At 38.0% G+C, this 21,518-nt stretch overlaps 1 protein-coding gene across 6 annotated transcripts in view; it reads right to left on the bottom strand.

The window, feature by feature from the left end:
- LGSN (lengsin, lens protein with glutamine synthetase domain) overlaps window positions 1-21,518 on the bottom strand; it is an 85,249-nt gene that overhangs the window by 18,502 nt on the left and 45,229 nt on the right. For 5 of the 6 annotated variants that reach the window (XM_085324868.1, XM_085324870.1, XM_085324869.1 and 2 more), the window contains 3 exons: window positions 10,323-10,385; window positions 3,752-3,874; window positions 1,834-1,982 (listed from right to left, as the gene is read on the bottom strand). In XM_085324868.1, the coding sequence (XP_085180994.1) occupies window positions 1,834-1,836 (3 nt within the window). In that variant the 5' untranslated portion in view covers window positions 1,837-1,982; window positions 3,752-3,874; window positions 10,323-10,385. Of the gene's footprint in view, window positions 1-1,833; window positions 1,999-3,751; window positions 3,875-10,322; window positions 10,386-21,518 lie in introns of those variants that run through there. The other variant, XM_085324873.1, reaches the window with a different exon arrangement.

Here is a 21,518-nt window from a genome sequence, read left to right as displayed (position 1 = left end):
AGCATATTRGTATTCAAGAAATTGGCTTTCTTATAAGCACTTGACATTCTGTCAAGCAGAAGTTAAAAAAAAACACCTACCATACACTGGTAGGACTGTGTTCCTGGAAGACACAGGGCAGAACTCAGCATTTTGCTTGCAAAACATGCTACTCATGACAGTGAAGCCTCTGTTCAGAATACCTTTTCTAAAAAAGTTATCTCAGACTGTCATTCCGTAAAAGTTACCACAGTTGYACAGATCCCTTTCTCGGGTAATTTATAGATGCTGCAGACTTATAGCTTGCCATGTGGCAGAGTTGCTTGTCAGTCTACGCTGTGATCACCTCTGCCAAGAGGAGATCACYTCTCAGTAGGACTACTTAGACAAAATGGTGTGAGAAGCAGAGGCCAGACAGAGAGAGATCACCTGGATCTCCAGGTTTTCATTCTGAAAGCAAGCCTGWACAACTTCAGCTCGAAGTTTGAAAAAAGATACTCCTTAGATTAAAAATATTATTCTCCAGAGTGAGAAAAAATTCTTCATGACAAGGGTGGTCAAACACTGGAATAAGTGGCCCAGAGAGAGTATGGAATTACCATCCGTGGAGAAATTCAAGATTTGACTGACCAAGGCCCTGAGCAATGGTGTATAACCTTGAAGTTGATCATGATTAAAGTGGTGAAGCAAAGCTGATGGCCTCCAGAAACCCCATTCAACTAAATTATTCTATGATTCTACACCTGATTCATTCATTCATATTTTTATTAATTTTCATTACATGTTTGCAAGTATGAAGCATCTCTATCATACTTTCCATTCGATTCTACTATGTTCTGCCAGAAGTCTGTCACATGAAGACAAGGYTGGGACAACCTGTGCCTTAAAGAGAGTGCTGTTTGAGGCATCAGTCTTGCAAACACCATTACTCATGAATAATGTTTTCACTAGTACTAGAAGGATTAACTGTTCCCATCTCAAGTGCACATTAGACTCTCCTAAAAATATTGTGTTGTTTCATTTTGTTTTCTGGATAGAGTGAAATAGGAGAATGAAAGTATTCTTTATGTTTATGAAATGATGCTGGTTTCAGTAGAACTATACTGACYATAAAAGCTGAGAATCTGATCCAGAAACTGATGGAAGCCCATATCTCATCCACTATGACACACAGAATACAGCACAGAGTATAGTTTATTCARTAACTTCCCACCCCATCTCCCACCTTTCACAATGAAAATAAACTAGACAAATTGTACCTTTTCTACACAAGGAATATCCATGTGTTTGTAAAGAAACCGGCATCTTTACATGGCTTCAGGAAGAAATTTTCTCTCACTAAGCTTTTTTCAAAATTTACGTTCTCATAGACTTGCTTGTATTGCTTTGTAAAAACAAACCTCCCCACAGTCCTTCCTCTAGAAAAGTTCTAGAGAGGAGGGTATCCTGAGAGGGAGAAGTATTTTGTTTAGTWTTTGGCAGAGAGAAGGGATGATAATATGAACAAGATTATGTTTACTTTATATATATATATATCATTGTATTCTGCTTGAAAGGATTTTCTCTTAAAAGTAGGAATATTGTGAAGGACAGAAAAGTTGATAACTTTAGAGAAATCTGGTATAGCCAATTGTAGTTGACTGTGCCTAGAGTGAATGGCCATTGCTACATGAGATGTGAAGTTAGTAAGTCTAGAAAATGAAGACAGGTAGAAGATCATGTTTCAGGGTCTCCTAGTGGTGAATTCCAGATCCCTGGAAACCCAGTGTAGCAGCTGCTTTGGCCACCAAAGAGAGAGTCAAACAGTCTGAAATAATGACTACTGTTAGAAGCAGATATGAGAAACATCCTTACCATTCCTGTGACACTGCCATGGATTCCTCGTGGATGGAGGAGCTTGGCAGAACAGCCCCTAAAGCTCTTCCTGTCTTCCAGCTGCCTCTCCCATCTTCCTCCCCTCCCCTTTTTTCACTTCTTTGGATTATGGAAGCAGCCTTGTCAAGCTTCAACACCTTTAGGTCAGGGTAGCAAAATTCAGTTTTATCTTCCTTGCTAAGAAACCTTGAGATGGTTTCAATCTTAACATTAACAACATGACACTGTGCTAAAAAATGGTTTTCTAGCTTTCCAGTTTTCTAGCTTTCCAGTTTTCTAGTTACAAGATTCTAGATAAACTAGATAAGTTTGAATGGATTCTAGCTTACAGGATAAGCTGGAACACTTAACATTATTATTAGTTCCTCAAGGGTGTGTACCAGGTAGCCTAATATTTTTATAGATATGTGTTCTTTGTAGTATCACTGGAAAGRGAGCTTCAAAAGACTTGCCTATAAAGGGTGTTTTCTAGAGGAGAAGCAAAGATTTACGTAAAATGCTTTCTTTTTAGAATGTACTAGTGATATCATATGTTTGCATAATTCTTTAATTTAAATATGCTGAGCTTCAGTTGCAGTTTATCAAACATTAATCTAAAAATGTAGACACTTCAGAGAATAAATATAACACATACCAACCATCACAGAAGCARACACTTAATGCTTAACTACAGATATTTTGTATGCACAGTCTGTGATGAATAAGTGGTAATGAGAAAGTAGAAACTGCTCATTAGCCCATTAGTAGCTCTTCRGTAGCTAAAAAAAGACATACAGCTTCTCTGATGACAACTATTGCAGAAAATAACTACAGATTCAGGGGATTTCTCTGCTAGCTAGCTGCCAATAACTTTTATGCATATAACTTCCCATCATTATGGTTTAGAACTATTGCTGATTCCAGATAATGATGTCAATTTTTTTGCAYGTTTTATAAACGAGATAAAAATTACCACAGTTTGTAATCTCTACCCATTCAAACTGGTTTTCYAGAAGAGGAAATTCTGATAGTTTCATTTAAAATTGGTTTAAATAGGAAAGAATYGAGCCTCAGGTATCCACCAGGAAACTTTGTTTTCTCCAACCAGTGAAGATTACCTTCAGTTTTTAATTTTGGAGGGTCTCCTAAAGTGCCTAAATTTTTCAAAGAAGACCTACCAGAATATAGATTTCTTATCTGAGMTAGGTCTCAAATAGTGCCTATGGCTTCTCAGGTTGAAAGAAGGGAGGATTACATCCTTTGTCCTGCTCATGGGCCTGGAAAAATTCTCAGACTAATTTTACTGTTTCTTTTTACGATCTGTATTGTATGGGAAGCAGCCATGCCCATTTCTAATCCTGGCTGCCAAATATGCCTATCCATCCCAATCAGCTTTAAAGTAGTCCTCTCCTTAGGGAAAGCTAAAGCAGGTAACTAAAGATTAACAGAGGAAATGGTCAAATGGAAAATGGTTTCTTCCACTTTCAGATTAAAAAAAAAAAAAAGCCCTTTTAAAGCCTGACAGTATTACTATAGCATGCAGAGATTTCCAAACTGTTGGCAACTAGGTAGTGGTAAATAACATCTACACTAAAGTACACTGTACAGATATACAAGCTAAGATGGATTTTGCACAGACCTATCTCATGAGCTTTTAGTATAAAGACTTCTGAGCTCCCTATTTCCGAGGCTGGCAATTAAATACAGCAAAAAGAGATATTCACTAAGTCTCTTCCTCACCACCATAAATCTACAAAATTCTGTCAAATACCTAAAGGCTGGCATTACAAAGCCAAAGGAGAAATCTGAATGTCAAAATTTCTTTAGGAAAATCTAACCTAATATGTTATTTCACCAACAGAATGTATTTCTGGTTTTAGCCCTAACCCTGTAGCTTGCCATCGTTATAAAATAGTACTATATATTGTCATGCAAAAAGTGTATTTTTCTTCATCCATTCTTCATAATCGACATAAGATATTTTTCAGCATCAAGACTTGCAGAAGACTTCAGCCAGTTAAGTTCCAGTTTATATTGCCACCTAGTAAAATATCGAAACAGAAAAATGATTAGAGCCTGCCATTTGTACCGATCCTCATTCAGTTGCTTTAGCTATCTTTCTGCTAAGCCCTCTCTTAGGGTTTTTTCGTATGGTTTCTCTTCTAGCACTCTCACACGCATGCCTTCACTAAATGTGATTGCAACTATCCACTCTCTCTGCATTAGTAGYGCAGTTCCTCTTTCTTGATCTGTACACTGGTTAAGGCGCTAGGCACGCTGCTGCGAAGAGCTGCTCACGCCAGTGTTTGCAGGTGCCAAAAGGTAGGCATAAACGGTACTCCCAGACAAGGAGAGGACTGAGCAATTGGCCTCAGGTGTATTTAATGAAGTTACGGTACTTTTTTTGTCAATGCCATCTATAAGAAACATTACCAACAGGTAATAAGTTGAAATGTCAGAACTGTTGATTTTTGGAAACTATAACACTATTTGTACTTGAAAATGGTGCTTCGATGTATATTCCCCATCCTTTAAGCATTAAAGTGAAATGCCAGACACTTTTATGTCTTTCCCCGTTCCTGTTCTTTCACATATAAAATGTGCAAACAAAATATAGGGACCYTTTATTCATTTTATTCCTGAAATCACTGTTGACTTATTTTCTAGAATGAAATTTTAAAATTACTTTTCCAGTAATAAAGAATCACTGATTAGGAGATTGTGAATAGTCTGTCATTCTGTGAGTTGAAGTGGTACTTTTACAGCCAAGCCTTTATGAGTTCATATCATTGCTAATAGAAAGGAATCAAATATTTTTTCGTCCTTTCATTGCTTCCTCTTCCTTATTAAGTAACTGGAAATAATTCTGTTTCTTCTATCTGTTGCTTTATTTTTGCTCTCTTTCTCTGCTAAAAATAGAATTTCTTTTCCAGTCTAGATGTCAGGCTGTTCATATATTAAACAGCGCTTTGGGCCAAAAGTCGTTCCTTGTAGGCCAGCTTGTACTTACATGGCATTTTATTTCACCCACTCCTGCATACAGCTGTCACTGAGGCAGAATGTAGAAAACAAATCACTGACTACTGTTAGAGGTTTCAGACAGGGGATGACGAATATTAGCTTGGAAGCAAAAGGAAACCATGGCTAGGACAAGAATTCATGTTCTACAAGCCCTGCCTCGATAGACCTTCTTCTTTCTCYTTCACCCCCACTGTGGCAGCATACTCTCCTCTGGCAGTTGCATGCCACCATAGGGCAGATCTTACAGAGGCTGAGCAGTCGCAGAGCCATGCAGCAGCTGGAAATTTGTGTCTTTGATTTCCCATGCCTCTTCCAGCACAACCCCACACTAGAAGGCCACCTGCCTCACAGCACGAGCCCATGCACAGCTTGTCACACGGCGCGGTGCTGAGGTATGACTGCATCCTGCGACGGGGTCTGGGGAGGGAGAGCAGCAAGCAAAGTATGAGGCACTCCTCTCAGTGAATATTATGGTTGCACTAGCCCCTACAGACTATAACTAGCAATCTGATGATTAAATTAAATCAGGATAATAATGCTTGAATTTCTAATCCTGCAAAAACACCACACACATCTTAGCAGCTATATTCCAGTTTTACAGTTATCTGTATAATGCTGTCTAGCTATGACTCATTCTCTGAGATAAACAGGAAGAAGCATCAACAGAAGCATCAACAGAAGCATCAACACCATCTTCTGCAGCAGCTGAGATTTTTCTCATTGAGCTACCATCCAAATTCCTGGCAGATGTAACAGATCTCACTTGACTCATGAACACAAGTGTGACAAGCTGAGATGCTGTAACTACAGATCATTGCATTCTCCATAAAAGTCCTGCTAACTCATTCCAGAATTCTGCTAATTTGGGATGCCCACGAACCCATGCTGGAGGAAGGTTAGACCCTTGCTAGTGGCTGTCAACTGGACCGTGTCCAGTGCAACACGTCTTGACTCATTGCCYAGCACATTTTCCTCCTGCAGCTTCTTTCTTTTCCTCACTCARTCTTCAGGAGCCATTTCACTTTTTGCCTCTCAAAGCCATTTTATCTGAAGGACGGGATAAATTCATTATGCTTCAACTGCCTCCAASCTCCTGTGCCTCTTGCCTTTGTTCACACCTCTTCTATGCCATCCARATTTTCACAATAAGGCACCTATCAAGCCTCATTCATTTAAGTTCTCCCATGGTAACCTAGACACATAGCCCTACCCGCTCCAGAGAAAGGAGTAAGATGATATTAACTTAGACTTAGGAAGGGAATTTGGATGGGTTCAATAAGTGCCAAAGACATAGCTTCCAAGTTCTTCTAGGTCAAAATAAACAGCAGACTTCAAGCCACCGCTGAAATGCTTTAACACTACAGTAAGAGATGCTCCATGGCAGTGTAGTGGTAGAAGTAGAAAGATCCTTCAAGTACAGGAGGAGCAGACTGTTACAACCTCCTTGCAGCACACAACTGTTTCAGCTTGCTTGGTAGGTGACTTGTCAAGTATTTTTGATGAGAGAGTAGTGATTGTTTCATAGTACATAATCATACAAATTTCTGAAAGTAATGATGTATTCCACAGAAAAAATAGAAAGCTTAGTACCTACTCTGAGAGTATTAACAATATACTTGCCAGTTGCTCTTCCGTTATGAATTTTCTAGTTGTCTGTCCAAAGAGTACATGTTCAAGATCAATAAGCAGAAATCAATCGATTCTGCTATTTTAATTTGTACTTATTAATTCACAAAAATCAAAGAATTCAAACAAAACATACATATTTGCCCACATCGTGCATGCGCTTGCTTGTAAAAAATTCTTTAGTGCCTGTTAACTTTAGGGTCTTTCTCAGGTCACATCTGGAATCTTAATATAAACATAGGGGAAATTACCTCTAAGATTATCTCTAGAACAATTTTTAGCATTTAATAGAAAAAAAGGAATTCTGCACTCGTTGATTAAACTTACTTTAAACCTTTCTGGGTTTTGTGATTAAATTTTGACCCCAGCTTTATCAGCCTGATTAGCTAGATGCTTTTGATGCATCTGTGCTACTGCACTCTAACACTAGCCTTCTTTATTTCTATCTCCTCAGTAAATGTGTCCACTTTGAAAATAAATTCTCTTTTACACTATTTGTATACAAAGAACTCTCTGGTCTACCTGTTCTATTCACATTTATTCCTTTTCCCCGTGTAGGTATTTTTTTGCTGTTCAGTCAGAAAGAAGGACATATTTTTCATTTGTTTAAAAACGTAATCATCCATGATACTGTAGAAATGGTTTCAACTCAACTTGTGCCCGAACGGATTTAAACATTCAGTTTTCCCTTTCGTGCTAATTCTCCCGACAGTCAGACCAACAACTGCTGTTGCAAAAGGAATGGATGACAAAGATACTTACTCTTTCTTGTTAAAATTGTTCTACTTGATGTGAACTGATTACAAATTCATTGTGTCAGATAAAGAGATGTATAAGCATAATTTTGTTTATCATTGGTGAGGGACTCCTCTAGATAGAAGCGGTGCCTGAGTTTAATCTTTACCTCAAATAAAATAAAACATTTTATATTGAAATTCTTTTCTGCCTAGCCTTTATGCCAAGCAGGTTTTGAATTCTATTAGCATAGATGGTCCCTTCCCTGTGGTCCATCCCTCTTTCAATCCAAGAGAGTTACACTGTGACTTCAGCTGCACCAGTGGAACCCATGATATCTACAGGATTTCATGTACTTATGATGACGCTAACAACTACACCCCAAGCCAAACGGCTCAGGGTATTTAATGGTTACATTATACAAAATGATCAAGGGCATTTCTATTCTAACTCCATAAACACAGGTCTGCAAGCAATAAAGGAAGGACAAAAGTCACTCTGTGTTTAGCCTCAYTTGGACGTATATGCTACAAATGCTTTCCTGACTAGGAACAGGAAATTTAAACCAATCATAAGAATACAGGGGGAAACTGATCACAGCTGTAAAAATGTAAGCCTACTCATATGACTTGAACCAAAATCAACCTCTGAAATCTACATTTTTCTSCACGGATAACTGAAATCTGAATATGATTCTGATTTGCTTATAGCGAATCAATGGTATTAAGCGATTGTCATGTTTTCTTGAAATCCCATAGGAATCTCCCAGTGTGTAGAAACTTATCAACATTGAGGAATATTATGACAAGTGTCACAATAACTTTTGCATTTTCTTAGTGGCCCAATGCCTTTAGGCAAGGCATTTTGAGAATTTCAGTATCCGTTTAAAATATATATTTCTATCTCACATTTTCAAGGAAGCCTTGAAAGCAAGCCAACACAATAAGGAAAAGGTTTCCTTGAGAGTTTGGCTGGTTGGAGGCAGGGTTTGTTTTGTGTTTTGCTTCTTTTGTAAGACCATGTACTATCTAAACCAGCCTTGATTAGGAAACTGAGGTTTGTGTGTTGTATGTGAAATCACTTATGACTTTATTTTATGGTGTTACAGTTCAGACGCAGTTGTGTGCAGAGTTGCCACTTATATTAATGGATTTGCTTCATTGATTTCAATGGCTCAGTCCACACACTTTAGTCCACTCTGATCTGCACTCTGGCCTATGCAATGCCATGCAATGCAGACCTGACCACTTACTGCACTATTACATTAGTTCCTTTGCTACCCCCACAACTGAGTTTTCTTCCAAATGAAACAAGGTCAAATGGGAGATGACATACACCTACTTCTGGTCCTAACATGAAGTTAGGGCACTACCAGGAGCATACCCAGCAACCAGGACTGGGTGGTCCTCAGAGCATCCCATGGTTAGTTTCAGCCAAAAGAGAACTGTATTAGCTTTATAAAGGTTAGATATGGAAGGTAAATTATAAACCATCTTACAATGCATATTAGTAGGGTTAACGAAGGATAAAATAAAAGGGCTGTAGCTGTCTTAAGCCCTTTTTTCATCTAGTGACTTATAGGTGATACTGCACCCCTTTTATCTGCTAGTTGTATAATGATTGAATTTTTGGTTCACAGAAATCCTGTCCCCTGGGATCCAAATATTGCGCTTTTATATCTTCCTTCATGTTTCTTTATAGAGAGAGAGAGACTCTCAAAAGACCTAAAGAACTTAATAAGCAATACTGAACATTTAATATAATTCTACTCATATAAAGAGGATTTTTACCACATGAAGCAAWGTTTGCTCCTGTGTTGGTAAAATTGCTTATGTTCTTAGATACAGGGATAGACAGAAACCTTTACATTTTCAAGGTTGAGCTCAGGGAATTAACTGTATGTTTTCAACAGCTTTATCGAAAGTTCTGTGACTAGAGTATTATTCAGCTCTGTAAATTCATCACACATGAGCCTGAGGAAAGAAAGAGCTAGGGGATCTGTGAAAAGAAGATGTAGTTTTCTAGTTAATTAAAATATTCATCTATAGTCATAATGTTTATCTTTTTTTATTCATAGCTGTGATTGGCATTGTTTTTAATCTGGAAAATTTACAGTAATTTTAGAAACAAGTTCCAAAAAACACTCTAAGTGACATAGACATTCAGCTTCATCCCAATTACTATGTTTGATTGAACTTGTTTGATTACACTGGAAAAGGTGAATATGTGACCTATTTATACCAACCGAATAACACAKGCACTACATCTTGTGAAGTGCTGTAGCAAACAGTTCAGTTTAAATCAGAACCATAGTTCCTATACTAATCATCCAAAAATGACTTAAGAAATAGAGCATCTGGAAGTAAGTCTCACTAGTGTTTTTCTTCAAGGTAAGTATACAATCTCTTCTTGTCTTTATACAACTTTAAAATCCATTTTTCTCTTGTGGAAATGATTCTTTAAAACACATTTCTGACTGTGCTTGGCCAGAGCTGAGACTGAGTACCTGAAGTTACACCGGGGCAGAAAGCGCAATACATACTCTAGTCTTAGTAGATTCCATAGGTGCAAATGGTAGCAGCACTAAGTCAGCTCAGAGGTGTACACTAGTGACTAGGCCTGGTCAGGGCAGACTTCCATCAGGGAAAGCAGAAAGAAAGCAGATAAGGAGAACACCAGAGAGGTCATACTCCATGAGGCCTCCTGTGAGTTATTTTCCGTATCTCTTCAGTGCATCTACTAAATTCTGCTATCTTTACTCCAGCAGCATTTGTAAAGGCTCTCAGATCATTGGTGATTCCCACTGAAGCTAGTAGAGCTGCATGCAGATAAATCTAAGATATTTTGACTCAAAACATTTTCTGTATTTTATGTTTTAAAACTTTGAAATAGTTCAAAATATACCTATGAAAAAAGACCAGCACACATGTGAATCCTGAAGGAATGAGGCATTTTCAAACATTTCACGGAAATCTGAAGTCAAAAAGTCCTCCAGACAATTATGCAGAAGGGACATCAGAAGAGAATACTAAATAGCGAACCTTTCAATCTCAGCTCGTAAATTAACAGCAAATATACAGAAAACAGTGGTTATGTTCTCTACTTACGTTAGGTGGCACCATCCTCATAGATTTATGGTTTATGTCAAAAGGATCTGTACAACAGYAACTCTGAAATCGAATAGAAGTATTTTCACACAAAAGGTACTTCATTTGCAGTTAATAGGAATATCTTAAAGTAGTTAGACAATCAAAAGTACTTAGTTTCATTGTAAAAGAAATCTCCATTGCTGAAGAAATGCTGCAAGGAATAACTATCAGGAAAGTAGCAATGCAATGCCAGAAAGCTTTGCTCTCTACTAGGCTTATTTTTAAACCTACATTGCACAYCCCATCTCTAAACAGGTTTCTGTTCACAGAAAAATAGAAGTCAAAATTCATTTTTGATTCATCTTATTTAGCTGCATTACAATAATTTGCTGGGACTCTTGCATTCTTCAGTTACTAGTTGAAAAATTTCTCAAAACAGTGACTGAGATAGGCAATTCAGTTTTGGAACATTTGTGAAGATTTCACAGTTTTTTCACACTGTGTTCAAATGAATTAAAACTTTTACAACAGTTGTAGAAAAGGAATGAACGAGGGAGTAAGTGGCAGCRGCAGCAGCAGACTGCAGATTCAATTCAGATCAGCCTTTTCTTCTCAGACTATCTGCGTGTCAGGCAAAACATAGACTTAGACATGGGTATCCAGCATCTCTAGGTAGTATCTAAAAACAATGACAAGAACTTAAGAAGGTTCCTTGCCTCTGAAGAAGACTTTGCATACATCCATYCATTTCTGCAAAATRTTTTCACYCTGATGAAATACCATATTTTGGCAACAGTGTCCAACTGGCTATAGTCCTAAATATTTYTATGCCAATAGTGAGCAATCACAGTTGAAAATCTTAGAAAGAATTTCTTACAAGACTCATGACACTTGCTCTTCTGGTTCCAGGGAGAACTGCACTTGGACCTTCTGCGTTTAGTCTTACCAGACTAGAAAAACAAATACTGTCAAAYGGATAGGAATGTACTGATGGGACATGTCTAAACATTTCAGTAACTTGGAAAAGATGTGGCTTTCTATTCCATTGTTCTATCCCTAGTTTAATACYCTAGGAGGTCAAACAATCAGGCTAGGTAACCTCTCTTTCACAGCCTAAGAAATTAGGGTCAGATTTATAAAGGTAAATAGATGCTGTATGAAATTTTTACCTACATGTCTGACTTCTTTGGCTGGTGATTCTATCACATCACATTTCCACTCAGTGCAAGCTCATGCCATTTATCAGTACTCACAGTGAAAGTTTACCCAAACAGTCTATGAGTTAGATGGGAGATAGACATCAAAGTCTTTTGAAAATCRTCAGAGGACTCAATATATAACTTTAGATAGCAGGTCAAAAATATCCTCCTAATCCTACTAAAACTGACATCRGTGAGGGATTTTTAGTAAATTTAATGATTTGACTGAGCAATGTTGAATGATGTTCTTCTGGACATAACTCTGGTTATGTCCAGATGAAAAGTTACATTCATATGCAATTATGATTGACTGTCTATGATTTAGTGTGGGTAAAAATATGATRGGGATGTTGTGAATAGCACCAAAACAAACTTGGGCTCCTCAGCATTAAGACTAAACTTAAAAGAAAACCAAGCATGTTAAGGTACAAAAGGCCTTAAACACACAGTCTTAATTATGCCTTGAGATGACATCATGCWATAGCCATGCAGTTATTACTCAAATCATAGTATTGCAGTCTCAGATAAGACAGAACTGATTACCAAAGACTCTTACTTTCTGTTTTCTTGCTAATATTACTGCTTCAGWGGTGAATTAAGAATGACTAAGCTATTTACTAGAAAACACCTCTCAAATAACAGCAAAAATGTTAGAAAATACTGCAAAGGAACCAAGTATAATCTTTCTATTGCTCTCAAGGAAACTGCATTGATATCAGTGTTAAAGATTTCAAGGAACTGCAGCAAAATCTTGCTGAAAATACTTTTTGACATAAGAATTACAAGATCAATCTATAGTACCTTTTTCAGAGTTCCTGGTGTTTACAGGAAGATAAAAAGAGACTTTCAGCATCTAATAAGTCAACTGGAGAATAGAAATATGTAAGTGCCTAATATACGGCATTTATAAAAGTTACATGTGCGATGCTAATCTGAGTATGTTTACAATAGACTGGAACACAGTGTCCCCAGAAAGCAATTTTGCTCCCATRTACCTCTGTCTCTCATATACTTGATCTGGATGATAGAACTGCTTACACCTGAAGGAATGAGGAGAGAATCAGATGCTTTTTTGTTATTCTGCTGTATATGTGACTGAAAAGGGACTAGGGTGTAAAAAACAAGCATATCAGTTAAAGTAGTTAACATGTATAGCAGCACATGCTGCAACAGAGAATATAGTGAATTTTATCATCATCTTGCTGCTACTTTGCATTTACTTGAATCAGGTAATATCAGCAGATCCAACAACTGTCATTTATCATCTGTTCTCCTTGAAGAAAACACCGTTGAGGTCAAACCACTGAAATATATACTTATTATCTATATTAGGAGGCAAACTGGACAGAGTGAAGTTAAATGTGCTGCCTCTGATGCCTTGGAACATTCATACTTGTTCATTGAAACACTCCTGGGCCAAGGCTTCACAAAAAGATTAATATATTCTCTTCATTACACTTTTGACAGATTCCATGAGGATGATTCATACCCTGATAGATTTCCAGACAATGATATGGAAACATTGAGCCCAACGTATGAATGGACTGAAGGTATACCCTGACATTGGCTTGGAATGTCCTTTACTATTGGCCCTCCCTTGCCCACAGTGGACTGTTACAAATCTTCTCTCCACCAGCAAGCGTGACATGGTTTTTAGTACCTGCCCACATGCCAGGCAACGGTTCTAACTAGCAATGCCTGTGCACAGTTTCCTGGCTTAGCACAGGCCAGAGACCATTTCTAATAGGTGACTCAGAGGTGCCAAGCTCATTTTGGAAGGGACGAGAGATCAGACATATGGACATGAGTCATGCTCTTCCAGTTAACCTCAGGGCACAAGAGCTGTTCTTGGCTTTACTTCTACACTAGTTTTCACTTAGGCTGACAGGCCAACGGGGGAAAAGGAGTTAGTGATAGTATGCCACACAGGAGGCTATGAACCGTGACCTCTGTGCTCTGTGCTATGAGTCTTTGACAGAATTCAGATGCCAGATCGTTGCCTGCAGCTCCAGCAAGCACTGTGAGCACAGTAACCTCTGTGCCATAGTTCACCACAGACCACGATTTAGCACATTTTGAGCCTCTATAAAATGTTTTAATCAAGCCAACAAAATTGGCACAGATTGGTAAATGTTGTGCAGATGGAATTTCTGACCCATGCCCCTCACTGCCTTTATAGACCGGTTCACAACTACCAATTTCTCGCTGTTGGTCAGTTACTTGTATCATAAGCAGGCTCCACCTTCCAGTATCCAGCACAGAAGTTAAAACTCCCACTCACAAATATCCCTGTCTACCCTCTAGCTGCCTTTAATAATGACTACCCCAGAGGCAACTCCTTGCATCCTCAGTAAGTACCTGACTGTCCTTGTGAATAGGATCTCCTACTAAGGAGTCTCTCCTTACACTCCATATCTGCTTACATGTTTTAAGAAGCAGCAYCAAAACCATACCTCTCTGCTGCTATTTCAATATAAATTAGAAGACAGATCTTTTTGGTTTTTTTTTTTTTTTCCAGTGACCCATACAGCAGGCTGATTGGACTGAACATAAGGTTAGGGTGCAAGGGGTAAGAGTCCAAGGTAAAAAATGATAACAAAAACAATGAAAAGGAATCTGACCTTATAATAATGAGAAAATAACTGTGTTGCTATCAGTCTACACCTGTCTAGAAACACAATTAGCATGAAGAGTGGAACAGGTCCTTAAGCACCTCATTAGTGTGATGAGTGTTAGCAGTCTGACCATTCCCTTCCTCTGAGATATGAGAGCAAGAGAAGAAATTTCTGCTCAACAGGGAGAACTGCTCCCAAAGCTAGACAAATCTGTTCTCATTAAAATCTCTCCTCCCATTCACAGAGGAGTGCCAAAGCCTGATACTCCTCTCTGCCTGCTGCCCCAGGATCTGCTGACCTAAGGAGCTGCGTATTGGAAGAGCTATTGAGAGTAAATATTGCCTCCTTATTGGTTATAGGAGGTAAGGAACAGAGCAAAATGAGTGTCTGTGTCAGTCAGTCTCATAGTGGCAACTGGAGTAATAGTTGCTATTAAATAATTGCTAAAATAATTTTTATGACTTATTTGTTAGAAGTTAGATAACGATTTTCAAAGACATTACTCRTGATCAAAATTGTTGATGACTCCCTGAGTGTGCTGGATTTATAACTATGAATTTTAAGTAGAAAACTCTTCATCCTAACCCATCCCTATGCTAATCAAATCTTCCACCTCTCCCAAGTGCTACATGCCACTATACAAATATCAGTAATTAGTAAAAATATATTTTCCTGATGCTTTTCATATTAAAGTAGTAGTTGGGCATTTTGTGTGGAACAATGCAAAAATATTATATAAAGCTCCAGCAGATAAACAGTGTAGGTAAAATGAAATTACATGCAGTGCATGTAAAACTTTGTTCCTGCAAGAAAGAGAAATTTTTTAGATATCTACTACAGAAGCTGAGGATCATTGCAACTTCACTATGCAAAAATGAATGTCCTCTGGCTTGCCTTTTCCGATGTAAACACAAAAAGAAGGAAGGCCTACCAAAACAAAACGCTATTCAAAATATACAAATCTCTCCTTGACAATAAGATACAAGAAGAATGAACTACATGCAAAAGATGATAGCATGCTGCCTGATGACTTGTTATTTATTTCAGTGCTGGGGCAATAAATAATCTGTACTGAGCTATACAGAAGACAGAAACACACTGAGGATACAGAATGACCATTTTAAAAGTTTCAAAGTCAGGAAAACAGAAGTTTAATACACCCAGATTAAAGATTCTTACCCTTCCCACAATCGGGAATGACTTTCCAGGAAGTCCTTAGGCATCATTGTGCAACTTTGCCTTGTTCTTTTTCTTCCCCATGAGCCCTTCCTCACCAATCTCCTTTTCTACGATTCTTTCTTTTCTCATCCCAGTTGTATTCTATACTGGTTGCCCATCTATGTGATAGAAAGCCAGCACAGGGTTATAAGTGGTCTGGAACAAGACGAGTTTTCCTTAGTTCTCCCAAAGCCATCTGCTGAAGCATACTTATTCTACGAGGAAAGTGTACATGTGCATCTGGTCAGTTAGGGGAGCTGTAAGAAGCCTAAGATAACAACTTTCTCACCGCTGTCCTGAATCTGTATTAATAGTAATTGCCATAATTATAAGTCTTTAACAAAATCTGGGAGGGTTTTCACAAGGCTGACAGAAGGCTTATTATCGACATGAGAGCCAGCTCCCTGCCAAACTTAAAATCTCTGCTTCAAAGCAGGGTGGTGCTGGAGCATTTCAAAGACAAGACCTCAAAGTATTAACATGAGCAATACTCCACATTGTTCCTAGTCTTGTTCATGGAAGGGGCTGAAATACTTGGTCGAAATATTACAGAATTCAGCCAGGGAACAGGCAGGATATGAAAGGTTTTGGCTTAAACTCAGTGTTACACAAAGGTATAAACAACTAAAAATAGTATTGTGTAATGGGAATGAAGCCTTTCTTCAGCGGTGCCTTCAGTAGCGCATAGTAAGCAGTGCTGCTAGCACCATGGGTTGCAGACATACAGGCTTCTGAGCCTGCCTTTTTATTTTCCATTATTGCAGCAGGGGAAAGGATGCAGATACCAAAAGAATTTAAAAGATCACTAATGACCCATACTGTATGATATTCATTCCTCCTCAAGCTAGCATTCAGTTTTAATTAGGGGCTCAAGAAACAACCAGGAGACAAACATCATCCCAGCATTTCCTAGCATTGCCCTGGTATCCCTAGCATTATCCTCCAGTTCAGACCACAGTCCCCTCAAGCTGCGAGAGACAAGGAGACATATGGAGAACGAGAGGCCTGCCAGTCCTTATGCGCCGGTTGATGTTACACGCTGTATGTGCCACTACAACTCGGCAATAACAAACCTGCCATTTCCTATGGCTCCAGGCATTTGACATCAGAATGACTCAGCATCCATGCGAAAACTCAAGGAGTCCTTTGCTCAGTTGTACTTGAGCATCTTTAGAGGAATTTAGCACCAATAATTTTAGTTTCCAAGGTCTTCTTTTGCTTATAACATTTTAGATATTGCAGTAACCTTCCTGTGATTGCTTGAGCAATGAGATACTACCGCATAGGGCTTGGCTGTGACCCCACAACTCTGTCACAGAACAGTATTGCACCTCCTTTTCTGAGAATTTCTTATCATATCACTGTTTCAACCAAATCTTTGATATTTGGGGATGAAGGAAGCAGGAACAAATAAATTGTGCCTGCATTTCACTATATTTTGTTCATCTTCTGCTGAGATATAAGCCTTTAAGAATCACCTTTTTTCTTCTCTCAATTTTACTTCTTAGAAATTTTTGACAGCCCACTAAACTAACTAAACACACAAATACTTCCGGTGAAAAGGAGCTGAGCTGCATCCTACAAACTTGGGCATTTTTCRTGCCCAAGAATGAAAAGCAAATCGTACTTCGCCCTGCAAACAGCCTGCATTTAGCACCTAAACAACCCCATGCTTYCTAGCATAACCACAGAGTGAGCTGGAAGACCTCCAGCTCAAAGTGAGGAGTGAGATAGAAAACACATGCTAGAACAAGCAAGATCCCTTCACCCATGCCTTGAAAGGAGGCTACTCATGCTCAAGAATAGCACAAATTCACTCATCAGAGGAATTAGTGTATTTGCTACCCTTTCTACTTCCCAAGGGCATCTAGGCTCTGGCACATAGACCTACATTCCCAGAAAGAATAACAGATTCCTATTGTCCAAATGTCAGTTCTTGAGTTTTAATATCTGTCATATGGTGACAACCATTTGGGCTTCAAATGTCATAATGAAGATTCTTAGTGTCCTGTAATGGAAGTTGTTTCAGCCATCTTTTTAAACAAACAGCTTAGGAATTAAATATAAAATAAATATGAAAAAAGAATATTAAACAGTTTGCAAGTTCTTTGCTTTCATCTACTTTTCCTGATGCTGCCGCTCCCAAGAAAGTTCTGCTTGTGTTCTTAGCAAAATAGATATAGGCCAGCTTCAGTCCAGATGCTGAAAAGTCACTAGCAGGACACCCTGCTCAAGTTAAAAAACACAAATGAGTGCTTCAATATTAACTGCCTTAGCACAGCCATGTAGCTGTGGGACCACAGCTCGTGTGTCCATCTGGCGGGGAATGCAGGCTCAAGAACTTAGGTCGGACACTGGGAGCCAGGAAACATCAGATAAATCATTTCCTAGCAACCTTAATTCTGTTTCCTTTTACAATTACATTTCAGTAGAGTCTTTAATTATGTAATCACATCCTATTCTGCCCCTTATATCTCCACTTACAATTTATACAGAGAAAGGATTATCGTGACAGTTGAATTAAGATTTCAGTTGCAAATGTGGATGTAGTGATCCCTGCCTTTCAAGTGCTTGACCCTGCATCCTRAAAGATACTTACAACATCATTTTTTATATAAGAGTTTATGTGGGCTGGTAACATCAAAGTAAGGCGAATTTTAACTGCCTTTTACTGCAGTTTTGCAAGTAGCTAACTTAGATAAGTCTTTCCTTCTCATGCATCACATTGTATTGTGAAAAGTTYTGGTATTTGTTTGGTTTGTTTTTAGTAGAAGGTTGTTTCTACTAAACACTACCGAAAATGTGTTCACTTTCCTTGGCAGATGTTGCATTTTYGGTGAAAATAGCGAAGCCCTGAAAATCAGGAAAGAAAGTGAGATACAAGGAATTGATAGCAATTCCTACAAGGCACCAAGGTAGCATTTCCACATTAAAAACATACAGTCTTAACCAAAAAAACTTGGGGTTGAAAGCTGATGAGGTCAGGCCTCAGACTTTCAGCATTCTTTTTTTTTTTTTCCATCAAAAAGCCAATATTTTATTTGAGGGAAGAAATTCAATCCTCCTCCTACTTCTTCCAAATGGTGCCCAGCACTGCTTGGAAAAGTTATTAGGCAATGGCAGGACAGCAGAGTACAAAGTTAACAAAATTATTCCCTCAATGTACTTCAACTTGCATTTGAATTTTAAGGGAAGAAACTGTTTCTACTTTTGTTTACTTAGCCTGTTTTGGCTCCTCTGTTTATAGTTTTAATGAAATTTTAGGGGCATGATGAACCCCTCCCCCCAAGAACACTGAGTACTTTTGTCCCCGTTAGCCAAATGCTCCAATGATTGAGAAAATAACATGTTTTCTTCTTGAAAATTTAAGAAGTTTTGATCTTTGCCCTATATATTTAATGTTAGTTGAAAACTATCTTTTCCAGCACAAAACTGACCAGACATTAAAGYTTTCTGTACCATTCTAAAGAGGTTTATTCATTCTGTTTTAATCTATAGATAACTGATATGGTCTGGATCTCGGATTTGKTCTTTATTGAACTGAGTGACTCATCTGTCATGGTTACTTAGACTCTGGTTTCTCCATGTTCTTCGGTCTRTTTTTCAGAGTTACCTGGAGTTTGGGCTAGGCTGTCTTCAGGCAGATGTTCTTCATTTTGACTCYCCTTTTCAGTCTCATAACTAAGCCTGAAGTGAGAACATAAGGCAAACTAAATACCCCAGGAATGCCATGAAAAATGAAACTCTCTTAGAGGTCATTAACCTGTGAACCTATTTAATCAATCAAGGGGATTCCATGTTGCCATGGAACAAGGGAAATATTTGAGATTTACAAAGAAGTTTTATTATGGTACAACCTTTTGGCTGACGGACTTTTGTATTAAATTCTTTTGAGAATATTTAGGAAAACAGATTTTTACTGCATAGCCCTTAGACTTTATTATGGCTTGCACCAGACATCCTGTGCCTCAGGCTAATAAATAGTTGTGATATCAAAGTTTAGAAGGCAATACTGTGGATTCCTGTGGGAGGTCTCCTCTCCAAAAGCCTTTCATGCTACTGAAATGCCTTTATCCCCGTATGAACGAGAGTTTATCAGAATTAGCTCAATGCACAGCCTTTCCCTCTTTACTGCTGTATTAGTTATGGGACAAGGAACTCACAACACAGAAGAGGCATCTATAAATATTCTGTTCAAGAAATTATAATTACTAATTGTTTTCCTTATCTGAATCAGATCCACTACTGTTCACTGAATATGGCTCTTTCAGAGAACCACTGTGTTGTGTGCTAGCACTACTTTTTCATTCATTTAGTGCTTTTCATCTTCGAAGGGCAACAAAACATATATTAATCTACTATAACATTACAGCATAAATGAAGTGTTATTATTCTTTTCCTGAGAAATGTGCTGCTCCACCTTTTGCCACTGGATATCATAATGGTATATGTGACATTGCAGAAGACTATCATAAAAAAATACTATTTTCACACACATACTTATGATAATTTTCCACAGGAGATAAATGTGTTCCAGGAGTAGAACTTTAACACAACTGCTTCTAATAAAAATGTGGGAAAAACAGCACAGCAAAAAAAATTTACTGAACTTTTCTGCTTTCAGACTGCTGCTGCTCTCTGAAGTCCTGGTTTGGAGTCTTAATGCTGTGTGTAAATGAATCAAAGACGCAGGAGCCTGGATACTGCTTGCAGAAGATATTGAAGAAAATAGATTTTATTTTACTAAAATACTTTTTTTCAGATTTTGTTGCATTTAAGTGGGTGCACCAGTTGCAAAAGTGCTGCTAAAAAAAAAAAAAAAAGTTAGAAATTAACTTTCTGCTGARGATAAAACATATTGCCATTTTTAGTGAATTAAAAAAAAAGTCTCTATCTTTGGCAATTTTGTGCCTAGTGAAAATTCAGACACTAAATACTAATTTACAGAGGCATAATACTTTAATCAACAACTACTATCATGTTAGTCTTAGCTTTCTCATAATTAAACGATAAGAATTTAATTTCTTTTTAATTTCCAAGTCCAGGCTTTTCTTTTTAATGACTACAGACTGACTACTGTCCAGATGTAAGGAGGAAGCACAGGCTATATTGTATGTTCATATTATGATGTTTCATATCATATGACGCAGGCATTATAATTGCTATTTATTAACCTGAAATAAACTTCAAATAGTTATTGGCAGTGGAACTCCATAGGAAAAATGGATTAGATATTAGAACGCAATAATGTTATACAGTTTTCTTTACATTTCTCAGTACATACTTATACACTCTTGGAGATATTCAAAAGCCATCTGGATGCAATGCTGTGCAATGTGTTCTGCMTGACCCTGCTTGAGCAGGGGGGTTGGACYRGATGATCTCTCAACCATTCTGTGATTCTGTAATATAAAGCACACGTCCATATTCTTTCTTTTTTCTTCACTATGACAGAATTTATATTTGAAGAAGAACTTCCATAAGACTTAGAAAATCTTTTAGACTTTTCAAATGATCTATCAAAAGTTTTCAAAATTTCATGTGTACAATCTAGTTGCAGAATCATCAAGGAGGAACTTCTAGTTAGTTCATCCTTCCCAAAAATGCTTCTTTGTGCCTGAAAAATTAAAATCCTTTCACTCCAAACCTGCTTATTCTTCACATWCTGGGGCTCTGAAATTTACCTGCCTAACAATTCTGCCTATTGGTTTTGAAGCATATAAGATAGAAAGACTAGCGTGCTTCACAGAAAAAAAAAAAGTACTTTTTAATGAAAAAAAAAAGAAATATAATTAGTGCAACATGAATGTAAAAAATTTGGATCACACTAAAATGTCTGATTCTGAATTGTTTTACTGTAATGTAAATTAAGCTTCTAGGCCTATCTGTGGCCAGTGTACCTTCTCTGTAAAGTATTTTCTGTAGTCATGGTTTTGCAAAGGTAATCWGTCTACCATGTTTTCAATTTACAGTCAAGTCACCAAGTAGTGCTTTCTGGCTAAGTTCAAGCCACTTTCCAGCAACCAGGTCTGAAAGTACACGTTGACCTTATCCAAACTGAAGTTAAGACGAGACCTGGGAATGCAACACCTCCCCCCAGTTTCTAAGGGAAGGAAATCTGGGCACCTCAGCCAGAATGGTCACTATGAACTCCACTAGGGCCCCAACCTGGGCTGAAGTCC

This window comes from Rhea americana, unplaced genomic scaffold (genome assembly GCF_003343005.1).
Source record: "Rhea americana isolate MKP2758 unplaced genomic scaffold, rheAme1 scaffold_94, whole genome shotgun sequence".
NCBI lineage: Eukaryota > Metazoa > Chordata > Aves > Rheiformes > Rheidae > Rhea > Rhea americana.
The sequence above is the reverse complement of the archived record's forward strand: the minus strand, read 5'-3'. Positions and strand labels throughout refer to the sequence as shown.